Below are 15,411 nucleotides of genomic sequence, written 5' to 3'. Positions count from 1 at the left end.
CTCGGCGGCCCTCCGGCTCATGCCCACTAACAAATCTCCAGGCATGGACGGGCTGACCGTGGAGTTTTACCGCGTGTTCTGGGACGTCCTCGGCCCAGACCTCGTCACCGTCTGGGCCGAGTCCTTGCAGAGCGGGGTCCTCCCTCTCTCGTGCAGGCGAGCAGTGCTCGCCCTGTTGCCGAAGAAGGGGGACCTCCGCGATTTACGAAACTGGCATCCCATCTCGCTCCTCAGCACGGACTATAAGGTCGTAGCGAAGGCCATCTCGCTGCGGCTGGGGTCCGTGCTGGCGGACGTGGTCCACCCCGACCAGACCTGCGCCGTCCCGGGCCGGAGCATCTTTAACAACCTGTACTTGGTCCAGGACTTATTGGAGCTGGGACGTAGGGATGGTCTGTCATTCGCCCTCCTGTCTCTGGACCAGGAGAAGGCGTTCGACAGGATGGACCACGGGTACCTCCTGGGCACTCTGCGGGCGTTCGGCTTCGGGCCCCAGTTTGTGGGCTTTCTCCAGGCGCTGTACGCTGAGGCGGAGTGTCTGGTCAGGCTCAACTGGACCCTGACCGAGTCGGTCAGCTTTGGGCGGGGAGTACGGCAGGGGTGCCCCCTCTCGGGCCAGCTGTACGCTCTGGCGATCGAGCCCTTCCTCTGCCTCCTCCGCCGGAGGTTAGCGGGGTTGGTGCTCCGGGAGCCGGAGCTGCAGCTGGTCCTGTCGGCGTACGCCGACGACGTGCTCCTCGTGGTCCAGGACCCAGAGGATCTGGTGCGAGTGGAGGCCTGCCAGGCCGTTTATTCGGCCGCCTCCTCCGCCCGGGTCAACTGGGCCAAGAGCTCTGGCCTGGTGGTCGGGGACGGTTGGCAGGCGGGCTCCCTCCCACCCGCGCTTCAAGCCATTCGGTGGAGCGCGGGCCCGCTGCTCTATCTGGGCGTTTATCTTTCCGCCACGCATCCCTCTCCGCCGGAGAACTGGCTGGATTTGGAGGCCAGGGTGCGTGAGCGGTTGCGGAGATGGACGGGACTGCTCCGGTGTCTCTCCCTGCGGGGGAGGGCGCTGGTGCTGAACCAGCTCGTCCTGTCCATGCTCTGGCACCGGCTCAACACCCTGAGCCCAACCCCGGGACTCCTGGCCAGGCTCCAGAGGATAGCCCTGGAGTTCTTCTGGCCTGGGCTGCACTGGGTCTCTGCAGGGGTTTTGAGTCTTCCCCTGGAGGAGGGGGGACAGGGCCTGGTCTGCCTTCGTAGCCAGGTCCATGTCTTCCGCCTCCAGGCCCTGCAGAGGCTCCTTTATGGTGAAGGTAGTCCGGCATGGAGCACGTTAGCGCACGCCTTCCTCCGCCGCCTCCGAGGGCTCCGATACGACCGGCAGCTCCTTTTTCTTCATCCGAGAGGTCTTCCGCGAGACCTTTCGGAGCTGCCGGTCTTCTACCAGGACCTTCTCCGGACCTGGAAGCTTTTCTCGGCGACCAGGTCCATTGTGGCCACCGAGGGCGCGGATCTCCTCGCGGAGCCCCTGCTGCACAATCCCGATCTCCGTGTGCAGGTGGCGGAGTCACCCTCGGTGAGCCGGAGGTTGGTCCTGGCGGAGACCACCAGGGTCGGAGACCTCCTGGACTACACCAGAGGGGACTGGGTGGATCCCCGCGCGCTTGGTCGGCGCATGGCGCTCTCCACCCTCGCGACCCCTCTGCGTGTACTCCAGGAGGTGGGCGCTGCATTGTCACCTCCTGCTCTCAGCTTTCTGTGGCGGGCCCTGCGGGAGGGTGCTCCCCGCCCACCCCTCACCCCGGGCCCTCCGGACCTTTTTCTCGGGCCCCTGTTCCATGAGCCCCCCCGGCTCCCCCGCTCCCATAACCCGAGCCGGCTGCGCGCTTTGCAGCCGGTCCAGTTTCGAACCGCACCTAGGGACTATCTGTACACGCTCGTGCTTCACACGTTGCATCACCTCACCCTCGTGTCCCGCCCCGACACCAAGTGGAGGGACTATCTGTTACCTGTGGAGGGTGAGGAGCCCCGGTGGGCCAGCCTTTATTCCACCTTAGTTCCAAGGCCCACCGGGGACATTGGTTGGCGGCTCCTTCATGGGGCCGTGAGCACGGGCGTGTACTTGGCGCGGTTCACCCCTATTCTTGAGGCCTGCCCATTTTGTGGCATTAGGGAGACCCTGGCGCACGCTTACCTTGAGTGCGCCAGGCTGCAGCCCCTTTTCCGGCTTCTCCAGAACCTCTTGTTGAGGTTCTGGTTACACTTTTCCCCGCACTTGTTTATTTATACACACCCTGTTCGTGGCCCCACTAAGTCGCGAGACCTCCTCGTCAACCTCTTCCTGGCCCTGGCCAAACTCACCATCTATAATACCAGGGAGAAGATGTTGGACGAGGGGGTGCTTTGCGACCGTGGGGCCTACTTTCATACCTCTTTGGTTTCACGTCTCCGTGCGGAGTTCCACTGGGCAGCGTCCGCTGGCTCCCTTGCCACCTTCGAGGAGCAGTGGGCGCTGTCCGGGGTTCTCTGCTCGGTGTCCCCATCTGGTTCCCTGATTTTGAACCTCTGACCGTCACCTTGTTCCCTGTTTTTTTATTAGTTGTCCCACGTAATCATTTGGTACTGGGTCCAGTGGTCCATCCCGCTAGGCTGGGGGATGGGCCTTTAGTAGTGGGCGGCTAAGCCCGCCCACTTCCCGGTTTGCCAATACGGCCCCGCTACAGGACTCCTAGATTGTTCTAGATGAGAACCTGCTATACTGCATTAGCCACATGGGACAAATCACTGATCTCCAGTTGGGCTGGCCCTATTCTCAGAGCTCTTAAAAAACGGGAGAGAGCCTACAAGACTCACTTCTGGTTTCTTTTTGTCAAAACAGCTGAAATTTGGCCACTTAAAGGTACAGGAGGAGGTTCACTGCAGAAGTGCACACAACTGGAAAACATGAGTATGAGCATTGGTGGCAACGTATTTGGTAAAATACCATTATGAAAGATTTCACAGTAGCAGCCGTGTTAGTCTGTTTTTTTCCTCCTGCTAATAATAGCTCATCTTAATTAATTAGCCTCTTACAGTTGGTATGGCTACTTCCACTTTTTCATGTTCTCTGTATGTATATATATCTTCTTACTATATGTTCCATTCTATGCATCCGATGAAGTAGGCTGTAGCCCACGGAAGCTTATGCTCAAATAAATATGTTAGGCTCTAAGGTGCCACAGATACTCTTGTTCATTATGAAAGAGTGTTTGAAGAAGGAATCCACACACAGAAGTTTGTCAGTTTTACAAGAGTGAGTCAAGTATAACTTCCAATTTTATTTGTTTCCAGGATTTCATGCACTACATTTAAAATATAGATTTAAATTACTAAATACATTAATATGTAGAGTGAAGCAACAGGGCATTTAGTTTTGATTCTTTTCTGTACTCATATACTTCTGTACTGGATACTTTTCAAATTGAGCTTCCAAGAAGACAAGAAATCTAAATGCTTCAGTGCACTTTTTTTTATGAACATAGATTTAGCTCAAAAGTTTGTACTCTACACATTTTAATACCAAATCAAGCAGACCATGATGCTGTACAAAATGACCAACTGGAGTTGTTTCTTCAGATAAAATTTTCCTGATTTTCCTCTTGTAATAGTAGACAAGTGGCTATTGCAAGAAGATTAAAGCACAAAAAAATAAATGTTTGCTCAGTCTTTTGGAGTCATTAAAGAGCAAATACTATAAGGGCAATAATTGCATGAAATAAAAGCAAAAAAGGCATCTTTGAGTAGGAAGTTTTCTGCCACTGCCACTTGGGAGCTCATCTCTAACATTGTTGGATAAAATGTTGGTCCAATTAAAGTCAAAGGGATTTTACTATTGAGTATAGGGGGGGTCAGGATTTTCACTCCTTATGTTTACAATTTAAACAATTCAAACATTAGACAGTGCTTCAACTTTTTACAATGTTAGAATAAGTTAGTAATTCTGCTGTGAAAGAATGAATATGATTACTATATCAGAGCATCTATGCCAAGCAAATTACTGTTAAATTTGGTGAAACATCAAAAATTTAAAAGTAACCTGCAAAGGAGAAAAGATGGGTTTGTGCTTTTTGTTTGTTTGTTTTTGTTTCTGGTACATCAAGAAGGCCTGAAGAGTTTTTCTCCCTGTGAGGATTTGGGAGGGTTTCTTCTTTCTTTTTTATATTAGAAAATTTTAGGTGTTGTCTGCCTTGGAAGAATCTGTGATGATTGTAGAACTAGCACAATGGGAGCTGTGCTATTGAGCAGTCAAAGCATTCTTAGACTCTGGGTTTTCATTTGTTTTGTTAGCACCTGTTTAAAACATAACTTTTAAGGAACATCTTGTCATTTCAATTAAAGTGAGCCCACAGTGCCGATCTGAGACACCCCAAGAGGTTCTCCAACACAACCAGACTAGATGTTTATTATTGGCCTATTCCTATTCCCATTGACTTAAAATGGGATTTGGATCAGGTTCATGGCTTTCAGTGGTACCAGTATCAAAACCTAAGTGCGGGGGTGGGGGGTGGAAAATTCCACCTCCAAAAAAACACCCCCACCTTTTCAGGCCATCTTCACATATCCTAAGCTAGTAAAAAGAGCACAAGCCTAAATTTTTCAAAATCCTTTGTAAGCCAATTTTATCTTTTAAGAATTTGAGTTTTGGCCCATTTCCACTTGCTGATCACAGACATAAGAGAGACAGCCCTTGTTGGGAGAAAAATTATTTTTTTTAAAAGTTCAAAGTACAGTAACATGTAGTTATTAATACTTTTACAAGGTATGTACATTTTAAACATATATGTAAACACACTAGTCATCTTTCTGATGTTTATCAAATCGTTCCAATAGAGCCTTTAATATATTTCCTGGGAGTTTTTGGTGTCTGTCTCTTAGCGCTTCGATGGCAATCTTTGTCTGTTGAAAGAAAGAAAGAGAAGTGGAAACATTTTATATTATAGGAATGACGAGTCATTATTTTCTTCAAGTTTTCCCAAGGTTGCAAAATATATACAAAAAGTCTAAAACTCTATGGAAACTGGTAAGGGTATGGGCAGAGGGGGCAGAAAAGGGAAATTCTTCACAAGATCCCATCAAACACTTGCTGAGGAAGAGTCTCATTTCCAGATGCTAGTGTATTTTCCTGTGATAACTAAGCATACTAAAGAATTATATAGCTATGCAATAGTGACATAGACATGTTATCTCACTAAAGCCCTAATTGTAATAATCTCTAAACTAAACCAGCACTGAGGAAAACCTATTCAGTGTAAAATCCTTTGCCACAAGTTTCAAGAGGCAGTTTCCCTTTCAAAACCAGCTATACACTTTTCAAACTCTATTTTAAATGTTTACTGTTCATTAAAATATTCATGGCATGGCTAAATAAAAAGGGAGGTTTAGGGTGTAAAAGGACAATTCCTTCAGCATTCATGTGACAGTGTACCCCATAAGGCTTTATGGGGAGGGGGTGCTTATAAATGTATGTATGACATAACTGGAATATGTTTTGTGCTGCCTGTGCCATGTAACATATCTCCGTAAGGGTTATGATCTACTATATCTATTCATCCTATTTGTACATATATATCATTTTCTACTCGAGCTTAAGAATATGGGCTGTATGCTTGCCTGATTTCTAAGTAAGCTTTGTGAGGCATTTGGTCAGCTTCTTTAGGAAGGAATTCGCCAGGTTAAGTACCTGATCAGGAGACACTTAGGGAACAATGCATTTTGGAATGCTCCAATCCACATGAGAAGTCTTCCTGGAGACATGCAAGATGCCATGTGGACAATGGCGTCGGCCTGCAAAGACTGAGTCATGCAGGGGCATGTGACTTGCCCAGGTAACTCCAAAACTCCATCTTGGAGCTGGGCTTTGCATAGGAGGGAGGAGGGGGGTCTCCACCCACAAGAGAGAGTCTACTTAAACCTGTGGGAGACCCCTCCATGTTGTCTTCAGCTGGCTAAAGAAGGAGCCTCTCCACCCCCCCCAGGATACTTGAAGGAAACTGAAACAAAGGACAGTAACTACAGGGGGTGTGAGTGATTGCTGGACCCAGGCTAAAAGGAGCTTAGCCTGTAAAAGGGAGCACTCTGGAACTGGTGAGGAAATTATCTGTATTCAGTTTGATTAGGCATAGATCTGCGCATTTTATTTTATTTTGCTTGGTGACTTACTTTGTTCTGTCTGTTACTACTTTGAACCACTTAAATCCTACTGTCTGTATTTAATAAAATCACTTTTTATTTAGTAATTTACTCAGAGTATGTATTAATACCTGGGGGAGCAAACAACTGTGCATATCTCTCTATCAGTGTTATAGAGGGCGAACAATTTATGAGTTTGCCCTGCATAAGCTTTATGCAGGGTAAAACGAATTTATCTGGGTTTAGACCCCATTGGAGTTGGGCATCTGAGTGCTAAAGACAAGCACGCTACTGCGAGCTGTTTTCAGGTAAACTTGCAGCTTTGGGACAAGTGATTCAGACCCTGGGTCTGTGTCTGGAGCCAGACGGGAGTGTCTGGCTCAGCAAGACAGGGTGCTGAAGTCCTGAGCTGGCAGGGAAAACAGAAGCAGGGGTAGTCTTTGCACATTGGGTGGCAGCTCCCAAGGGGGTTTCTGTGATCCAACCCGTCACAGTGGCGTAGTCGGCAGGATCTGTGCACAGCTGATTGCTTTGAAATACTGGTAGTGATTTTAAGTAAGTTTTAAATGTGGTGGCGGGAGAACCGACAAAGTAGTTACTGGTTTGTTATTTTCTGTTTGCTTATTTCGGGCAAGGGAAGTAGGGACAGAAAAGGAAGCTCTCTGTTAACTAAGAATCCCCTGAGCTGAGTGCATCTCAGTTTCAGTGAACTGCAGAGGGGTTGTGGCCCAGCACAAGAAAGCAGGACAATGAGTACTAGTGATCTCAGTTCCAGTGAACTGCAGAGGGGTTGTAGCCCAGCACAAGAAAGCAGGACAATGAGTACCAGTGACGCTGCTATTAAACTAAAGCTGGCCAGGTTGGAAGCAAAAGAGAGAGAAAGTGAACATAAGAGACGGCTGAAACTAAGACAATTAGAAATTAGTGCCATGAAGGCAGAACATGCAAGGGAAGAGGCTGCCCACAAGAGAGCTATGGAGGTCGAGGCAGCGAGGGAGCGAGCGGAGGCAGTGAGGGCGGCAGCGAGAGTGGAGGCAGAGGCAGCTGTCCACAAGAGGGCTATGGAGGCCCACAGGGAGGCCCGAAAACATGAACTGGCTGTTATGAAGTCAAAGAGACAAAACCCTCCCCCTGCTGGCTCCACTTCCCCAAAAATCCACAAATGGGAGCGGCTATGTCCACAGTATGACAAGTCCAGCGATATCGCCGAATATTTCATCACCTTTGAGAGACTGTGCACCCTCCATGCCATCCCTGAAGATCAGAAGATGACCACATTGATAGCAAAATTGACTGGCAGAGCTCTGGACATATTCAATAAGATGCCTATTGATGATGCTTCAAACTATGGTAAATTTAAGGAACTGGTTTTGAAACAGTTTCAGGTTACACCTGAAACCTACAGGGTTAAATTCAGGAGCCTTAAGAGGGGAGCTGGATTAAGTAATGTGGCTTATGTCAATGAAATGAGAAATTTGGTAGATAAATGGGTGCGGGGGAGAGGCATTACCAGCTTTGAAGGGATGTGTGATCTAGTTACTCAGGAACATTTCCTGAATATGTGCAGTGATGAGGTAAAACAGTATTTGTGGGACAAAAAGGTAAATGCAGTGGGTAAATTAGCTGGGTATGCAGACTCTTATGAGCAAGCACAAGCTGCAATCAAACACAAACCACTGGCAGAAGGGTATAAGGTTGGGGGAAAGCAGAATAACCGTTTTACCCCTGGGTCTGGGAAAAAAGAGGCTGGGCGGTCACCCCCCCCCCCCATTCCCCTGGTACGCGTCCCAAATTTCCTGTGCAAGCAGAGGAGCCCAAGAGGTGCTATCATTGTAAGTCCACTGAGCACCTGAGGAATAAGTGTCCCTTACTGAGTGAAGCTGCGGCTTCTCAGAGCCAGGCTGTGGCCTCTTTCCACACAGGATTTGTAAAGCTTGCTTCCACACAACCAAGCAATGAGCATATGCATGCTGTTAAATTGAATGGTCAAATGCTTCTTGGATTAAGGGACACAGGTGCTGAAATTTCTGTGGTCAGGAGGGACCTAATCCAGGAGAAGGATCTGTTGCCAGGTAAAATGGCAGAATTAGAGCTGGTTGGGGGTTACAAAGTCTTTGCACCTTTAGCTAAAGTACACATGCAAACTCGGGATTTGCAGGCTGAGCTGACTGTTGCAATGGTGGCACACAATTTTGCACCGTTTCTACTGGGGAATGATTTCTTTAGTGTGGCAGAATCTGTCCCAGGGTTGGTTAGCAGTGAGAAGAAATCTTGTGCTAAAAGCCCCAGAGGGGGGGGCGAAGTCACACGGACTGCTGGGGGAATAGGAGAGTGTCTCTTGGGGTATGTCTACACTACGAAATTAGTTCGAATTTATAGAAGCAGGTTTTATTGAAATCGGTTGTATACAGCCGATTGTGTATGTCCACACAATAAAATGCTCTAGGTGCTCTAGTCGGCAGACCGCGTCCACAGTACGAGGCTAGCGTCGACTTCCGGAGCATTGCACTATGGGTAGCTATCCCACAGCTATCCCACAGTTCCCGCAGTCTCCGCCGCCCCTTGGAATTCTGGGTTGAGATCCCAATGCCCGGATGATGCAAAACAGTGTCGCGGGCGGTTCTGGGTACATGTCGTCAGGCCCCTCCCTCCCCCGTCACAGCAACGGCAGACAATAGATTCGCGCCTTTTTATCTGGGTTACCTGGGTTACCTGTGCAGACAACATGGAGCCCGCTCAGCACAGCTGAGCTCACCGTCACCATATGTCCTCTTGGTGCCGGCAGACGTGGGACTGCATTGCTACACAGCAGCAGCTGCTAACTGCCTTTTGGCGGTAGACGGTGCAGTAGACTGGTAGCCTTCATCGGCGATCTGGGTGCTGGCAGCCGTGGGGCTTGCCTTTTGGCAGTAAATGGTGTATTATGACTGTTAGCCGGCCTATTACAAGTCGGGTCATCGCACATTAGCAGAGTCTTCCCTGAGCAGCAGCTCGTGCAATAGGCCTGAAGACCATCGTCATACACCGCCCCGTATTTGCTGCCAAGCACCCAGAAAGATGCCGAGGGCTATCAGTCACGCTGCACCGTCGTCTTAAGATGTAAAAAAATAGATTTTCTCTGTATTCATTTGCTTCCCCCTCCCTCGGTCAAATCAACGGCCTGCTAAACCCAGGGTTTTCAGTTTAATCTTTGGGGGGGACCAGTCTGTGACAGTTGTTTGTGTCTCTCCCTGATGCACAGCCACCGTTCTTTATTTTAATTCCCTGTGCCTGTACGCCATGTCGTCACTCGGCCCCCCCTCCCTCCTTCCCCTAGGCCGTCAGATACTACGTTTGCGCCACAGCTCGAGCCGAGAAGCGGTTCGCGCCTTTTCTTTGAATTCTGGGTTGAGATCCCAATGCCCGGATGATGCAAAACAGTGTCGCGGGCGGTTCTGGGTACATGTCGTCAGGCCCCTCCCCCCTCGTCACAGCAACGGCAGACAATAGATTCGCGCCTTTTTACCTGGGTTACCTGTGCAGACAACATACCACGGCAAGCATGGAGCCCGCTCAGCTCAGCTGAGCTCACCGTCACCATATGTCCTCTGGGTGCCGGCAGACGTGGGACTGCATTGCTACACAGCAGCAGCTGCTAACTGCCTTTTGGCGGTAGACGGTGTAGCATGAGTGATAGTCGTGGGGCTGGCAGCCGTAGGGCTGCATTGCACCAGCCCCTTGCAGGCGATGGTATATTATGACTGGTACCCGTCGTCGTCATACTGGTATGGCTGTCAATCATGGCCACCTGGGCAGACATGCTACTGTTTTGATGATGACGGTTACCAGTCATAATATACTATTTTCTGCCAATTGCCCAATATTGTCTGCTAAGCACCCAGAAGAGGCCGAGGGCGATGCTGGGTGCTGGCGGACGTGGGGCTGGCAGACGTGGGGCTTGCCTTTTGGCAGATGATGGTATATTATGATTGGTACCCATCATCATCATACTGGTATGGCTGTCACTCATGCTGCAGCGTCGGCTGCCACCTTAAGATGTAAAAAATAGATTTGTTCTGTGTTCATTTGCTTCCCCTTCCTCCGTGAAATCAACGGCCTGCTAAGCCCAGGGTTTCCAGTTTAATCTTTGGGGGGGCCATTCTGTGTGACAGTTGTTTGTGTTTCTCCCTGTTCCTGTACCTGTACGCCATGTCGTCACTCGGCCCTCCCTCCCTCCCTCCCTCCCTCCCGCCCTCCTTCTCCTGGTCCATCAGATACTACTTTCGCGCCTTTTTTCTGACCAGGCGCCATAGCTAGCACTGGGATCATGGAGCCCGCTCAGATCACCGCGGCAATTATGAGCACTATGAACACCACGCGCATTGTCCTGGAGTATATGCAGAGCCAGAACATGCCAAGGCGAAACCCGGACCAGGCGAGGAGGCGATTGCAGCACGGCGACGAGAGTGATGAGGAAATTGACATGGCCATAGACCTCTCACAAGGCACAGGCCCCAGCAATGTGGAAATCATGGTGTCACTGGGGCAGGTTGATACCGTGGAACGCCGATTCTGGGCCCGGGAAACAAGCACAGACTGGTGGGACCGCATCGTGCTGCAGGTATGGGACGATTCCCAGTGGCTGCGAAACTTTCGCATGCGTAAGGGCACTTTCATGGAACTTTGTGACTTGCTTTCCCCTGCCCTGAAACGCCAGGATACCAAGATGAGAGCAGCCCTCACAGTTGAGAAGCGAGTGGCGATAGCCCTGTGGAAGCTTGCAACGCCAGACAGCTACCGGTCAGTCGGGAATCAATTTGGAGTGGGCAAATCTACTGTGGGGGCTGCTGTGATCCAATTTGCCAGGGCAATGAAAGACCTGGTGATAGCAAGGGTAGTGACTCTGGGCAACGTGCAGTCAATAGTGGATGGTTTTGCTGAAATGGGATTCCCAAACTGTGGCGGGGCGATAGACGGAACCCATATCCCTATCTTGTCACCAGAGCACCAAGCCACCGACTACGTAAACCGCAAGGGGTACTTTTCAATGCTGCTGCAAGCCCTGGTGGATCACAAGGGACGTTTCACCAACATCAACGTGGGATGGCCGGGAAAGGTACATGATGCTCGCGTCTTCAGGAACTCTGCTCTGTTTCGAAAGCTGGAGGAAGGGACTTTCTTCCCGGACCAGAAAGTGACCATTGGGGATGTTGAAATGCCTATCGTGATCCTTGGGGACCCAGCCTACCCCTTAATGCCATGGCTCATGAAGCCGTACACAGGCAGCCTGGACAGGAGTCAGGACCTGTTCAACTACAGGCTGAGCAAGTGCCGAATGGTGGTGGAATGTGCATTTGGACGTTTAAAAGCGCGCTGGCGCAGCTTACTGACTCGCTCAGACCTCAGCGAAAAGAATATCCCCATTGTTATTGCTGCTTGCTGTGCGCTCCACAATATCTGTGAGAGTAAGGGGGAGACCTTTATGGCGGGGTGGGAGGTTGAGGCAACTCGCCTGGCCGCTGATTACGCGCAGCCAGACACCAGGGCGGTTAGAGGAGCACAGCAGGGCGCGGTGCGCATCAGAGAAGCTTTGAAAACGAGTTTTGTGACTGGCCAGGCTACTGTGTGAAACTTCTGTTTGTTTCTCCTTGATGAACCCTCCAACCCCCCCCCCCCGACCCGGTTCACTCTACTTCCCTGTAAACCAACCAACCACCCCACCCCACCCTCCCCTCCCCCTTGCAGAGGCAATAAAGTCATTGTTTTTTCACATTCATGCATTCTTTATTAGTTCCTTACAGAGGTAGGGGGATAATTGCCAAGGTAGCTGGGATGGGTGGGGGAGGAGGGATGGAAAAGGACACACTGCATTTTAAAACTTTAACTCTTATTGAAGCCCAGCCTTCTGATGCTTGGGCGATCATCTGGGGTGGAGTGACTGGGTGGACGGAGGCCCCCCCACCGTGTTCTTGGGCGTCTGGGTGAGGAGGCTATGGAACTTGGGGAGGAGGGCTGTTGGTTACACAGGGGCTGTAGCGGCGGTCTCTGCTCCTGCTGCCTTTCCTGCAACTCAACCATACGCTCGAGCATATCAGTTTGATGCTCCAGCAGACGGAGCATTGCCTCTTGCCGTCTGTCTGCAAGCTGACGCCACCTATCGTCTTCAGCCCGCCACCTCTCCTCTCGTTCATGTTGGGCTTTTCTCATCTCCGACATTGACTGCCTCCACGCATTCTGCTGTGCTCTATCAGCCTGGGCGGACATCTGCAGCTCCGTGAACATCTCGTCCCTCGTCTTACGTTTTCTCTTTCTAATGTTCACAAGCCTCTGCGAAGGAGAAACATTTGCAGCTGGTGGAGGAGAAGGGAGAGGTGGTTAAAAAAGACACATTTTAGGGAACAATGGGTACAGTCTTTCATTACAAGGTCGCATATTTCGGCTTGCAGGCAGCCATCGTAGGCCACAGTGTTTTGGCTTTTTTAACCTTCTTAACATGCGGGAAAGATTGCAAACAGCAGCGCATTTCCCATATCAAGGATGAATTGGGTTGTCCATTTAAAATGGGGTTTCAATGTAAAAGGAGGGGGCTGCGGTTTCCCGGTTAACATGCGGCACAAACACAAGTAAACCACCCCCCCACACACGATTCTCTGGGATGATCACTTCACCCCTCCCCCCCACCGCGTAGTTAACAGCGGGGAACATTTCTGGTCAGAATAGCAGGAACGGGCGCCTCTGAATGTCCCCCTTAATAAAATCACCCCATTTCAACCAGGAGAGCTTTCTGGAGATGTCCCTGGAGGATTTCCGCTCCATCCCCATACACGTTAACAGACTTTTCCAGTAGATGTACTGGCCGCGATTGCCAGGGCAAATTAATCATTAAACACGCTTGCTTTTTTTTTGTAATGTTTACAAATAGTTACAAAGTTACACTCACCAGAGGTCTCCTGTGTGCCCTGAGGGTCTTGGGTGAGTTCGGGGGTTACTGGTTCCAGGTCCAGGGTCACAAACATATCCTGGCTGTTGGGGAAACCGGTTTCTCCGCTTCCTTGCTGCTGTGAGCTACCTACAGTACCTCCATCGTCATCTTCCTCGTTCCCCGAACCGTCTTCCCTGTGTGTTTCTCCAGTGAGAGAGTCATAGCACACGGTTGGGGTAGTGGTGGCTGCACCCCCTAGGATCGCATGCAGCTCCGCGTAGTAGCGGCAAGTTTGCGGCTCTGCCCCGGACCTTCCATTTGCTTCTCTGGCTTTGTGGTAGGCTTGCCGTAGCTCCTTAATTTTCACGCGGCACTGCTGTGTGTCCCTGTTATGGCCTCGGTCCTTCATGGCCTTGGAGATCTTTTCTAATACTTTTCCATTTCTTTTACTGCTACGGAGTTCAGCTATCACTGCTTCATCTCCCCATATGGCGAGCAGATCTCGTACCTCCCGTTCGGTCCATGCTGGAGCTCTTTTGCGATCCTGGGAGGACTCCATGACGGTTACCTGTGCTGATGAGCTCTGCGTGGTCACCTGTGCTCTCCACGCTGGGCAAACAGGAAATGAAATTCAAACCTTCGCGGGTCTTTTCCTGTCTACCTGGTCAGTGCATCTGAGTTGAGAGCGCTGTCCAGAGCGGTCACAATGAAGCACTGTGGGATAGCTCCCGGAGGCCAATAACATCGAATTCCGTCCACACTACCCCAATTCCGACCCGCAAAGGCCGGTTTTATCGCTAATCCCCTCGTCGGAGGTGGTGTAAAGAAACCGGTTTAAAGGGCCCTTTAAGTCGAAAGAAAGGGCCTCGTTGTGTGGACGTGTCCAGGCTTAATTCGGTTTAACGCTGCTAAAGTCGACCTAAACCCGTAGTGTAGACCAGGCCTTAGATTCCTCTGCAGCAGTAAAGGATGCAGCTTCGGGGGCAGGGCTGGTTGTAAACAGTTCCTGTAGCCCCGTGGCTCAAGGGAAGTTCCAGAGGGAGGAGTTGGGGGAAGCCAGCTCCTGTCCCATAATCATCTCCCCGGGGGAGGGGGATGTACCACCTTGTAGCAAGGAGGCCACCACAGCTGCTGACTGCCAGGAAGTTGCAGGTCAGCAGGGGGCCGGGCCTGCCCTGGGGTGCACAGAGGCGTGTGTCCCAAAGGTGGAACTTGGGGTCCAGGGGACCGCTGTGGTGGGAACAGGCCCCAAGGACTCTATAGCTGAGTGCCAGCCCAACCCGAGTGACAGGGGAGGGATTTGGCTGGCCAGTGAGAGGTCTGTCGTAGCTGGTAGCTGTGAGTCCACAGCTGGGGCAGGATCACCTTCCCTTTCAGGGGACACAAGAGTGTCGAACCCAGAGGGGAAACCAAAGAGGAAAGCCCAGATGGAAGGTCAGGGGGGGCCAGAGAGTCCACCCACCTTTTGTGGGGAGGGGCTTTCCCAGGAGGAGGGTGAAAAGTCTGCATTCGAAATGCCAGCCCCCTCTCCTGTGGATCAGGTTTTAAGGGAAACCTGGGGGTCAGGTCTCCAGGATGAGGGGGTCTATCCAGCTGACCCATTGAAAACAGAAAGTGGGGTGCCCAAAGGGGTCCAGAGCACCCCAGGGAAAGCTGCTGTTCTTGCTACACTTGCAAGAGAGAAAACTCTCTCTCCAAGACAGAGGGGGGGGGGGAAATCTCTTCATGGGAGGGACTTCACAAGGGAGGGGGGCCCAGCCCAGAGAAACTCCAGAGGGAGGGGCCGAGGACAAGTATGGTTGTAGTACACCCTTTCCTGGCCAAAGACCCAAGCACATGCCCAAACTAGAAGTCTTCCCCAAAGAGGCAGAGGAATCTGCATCAGAGGGTCTACCAGAGGGCACAGAGAACTGGGAAAATGCAATGGATGCTAAACAAGTCAAATTGAGTGAACGAAGCCTGTCCACTGTAGATTTGCTGTTAACCTTGTGTCTTTTGCTAATTCACCTATGGGATAAAACAAAAAAATTCACACTAGTGGTAAACCCTTTAAAGATGTGGAACATATTTGATTTGTGAAATAAGCTGTTATACATGCTGGGGATGGTGACAGGACAGCCCCACCAGCATGTTACTTTACAGCCCATACCTGTAAAAAGCAGCAAAAGCATAACAGGCCTATGCTGCTGTGTAAAAGGGGAAACTGAGGCACACCGCCTCATGGCATTGGTGGCTAAATGCCAAGATACCTCCACGTTAACGAGTATTGCTGCCTGCATTCTGTTAGCAATACTACATCCCTACCTGTTTGCAAGCATCTGGGGATCAGGAACCCCAAAACGGGCTAGAACCCCTAGGGG

General features: G+C 50.8%; 1 protein-coding gene across 2 annotated transcripts in view; it reads right to left on the bottom strand.

The window, feature by feature from the left end:
- Nucleotides 1–3,287: 3,287 nt before the first annotated feature.
- The window catches only part of LOC128831037 (transmembrane protein 68-like), a 50,944-nt gene continuing 38,820 nt past the window's right edge, over nt 3,288–15,411 (bottom strand). Inside the window, exon 7 of one of the 2 annotated variants that reach the window (XM_054017078.1) lies at nt 3,288–4,917. In XM_054017078.1, the coding sequence (XP_053873053.1) occupies nt 4,813–4,917 (105 nt within the window). In that variant the 3' untranslated portion in view covers nt 3,288–4,812. Of the gene's footprint in view, nt 4,918–12,344; nt 12,480–15,411 lie in introns of those variants that run through there. The other variant, XM_054017079.1, reaches the window with a different exon arrangement.

Source organism: Malaclemys terrapin, chromosome 2 (assembly GCF_027887155.1).
Source record: "Malaclemys terrapin pileata isolate rMalTer1 chromosome 2, rMalTer1.hap1, whole genome shotgun sequence".
NCBI classification, from domain to species: domain Eukaryota; kingdom Metazoa; phylum Chordata; order Testudines; family Emydidae; genus Malaclemys; species Malaclemys terrapin.
The sequence above is the reverse complement of the archived record's forward strand: the minus strand, read 5'-3'. Positions and strand labels throughout refer to the sequence as shown.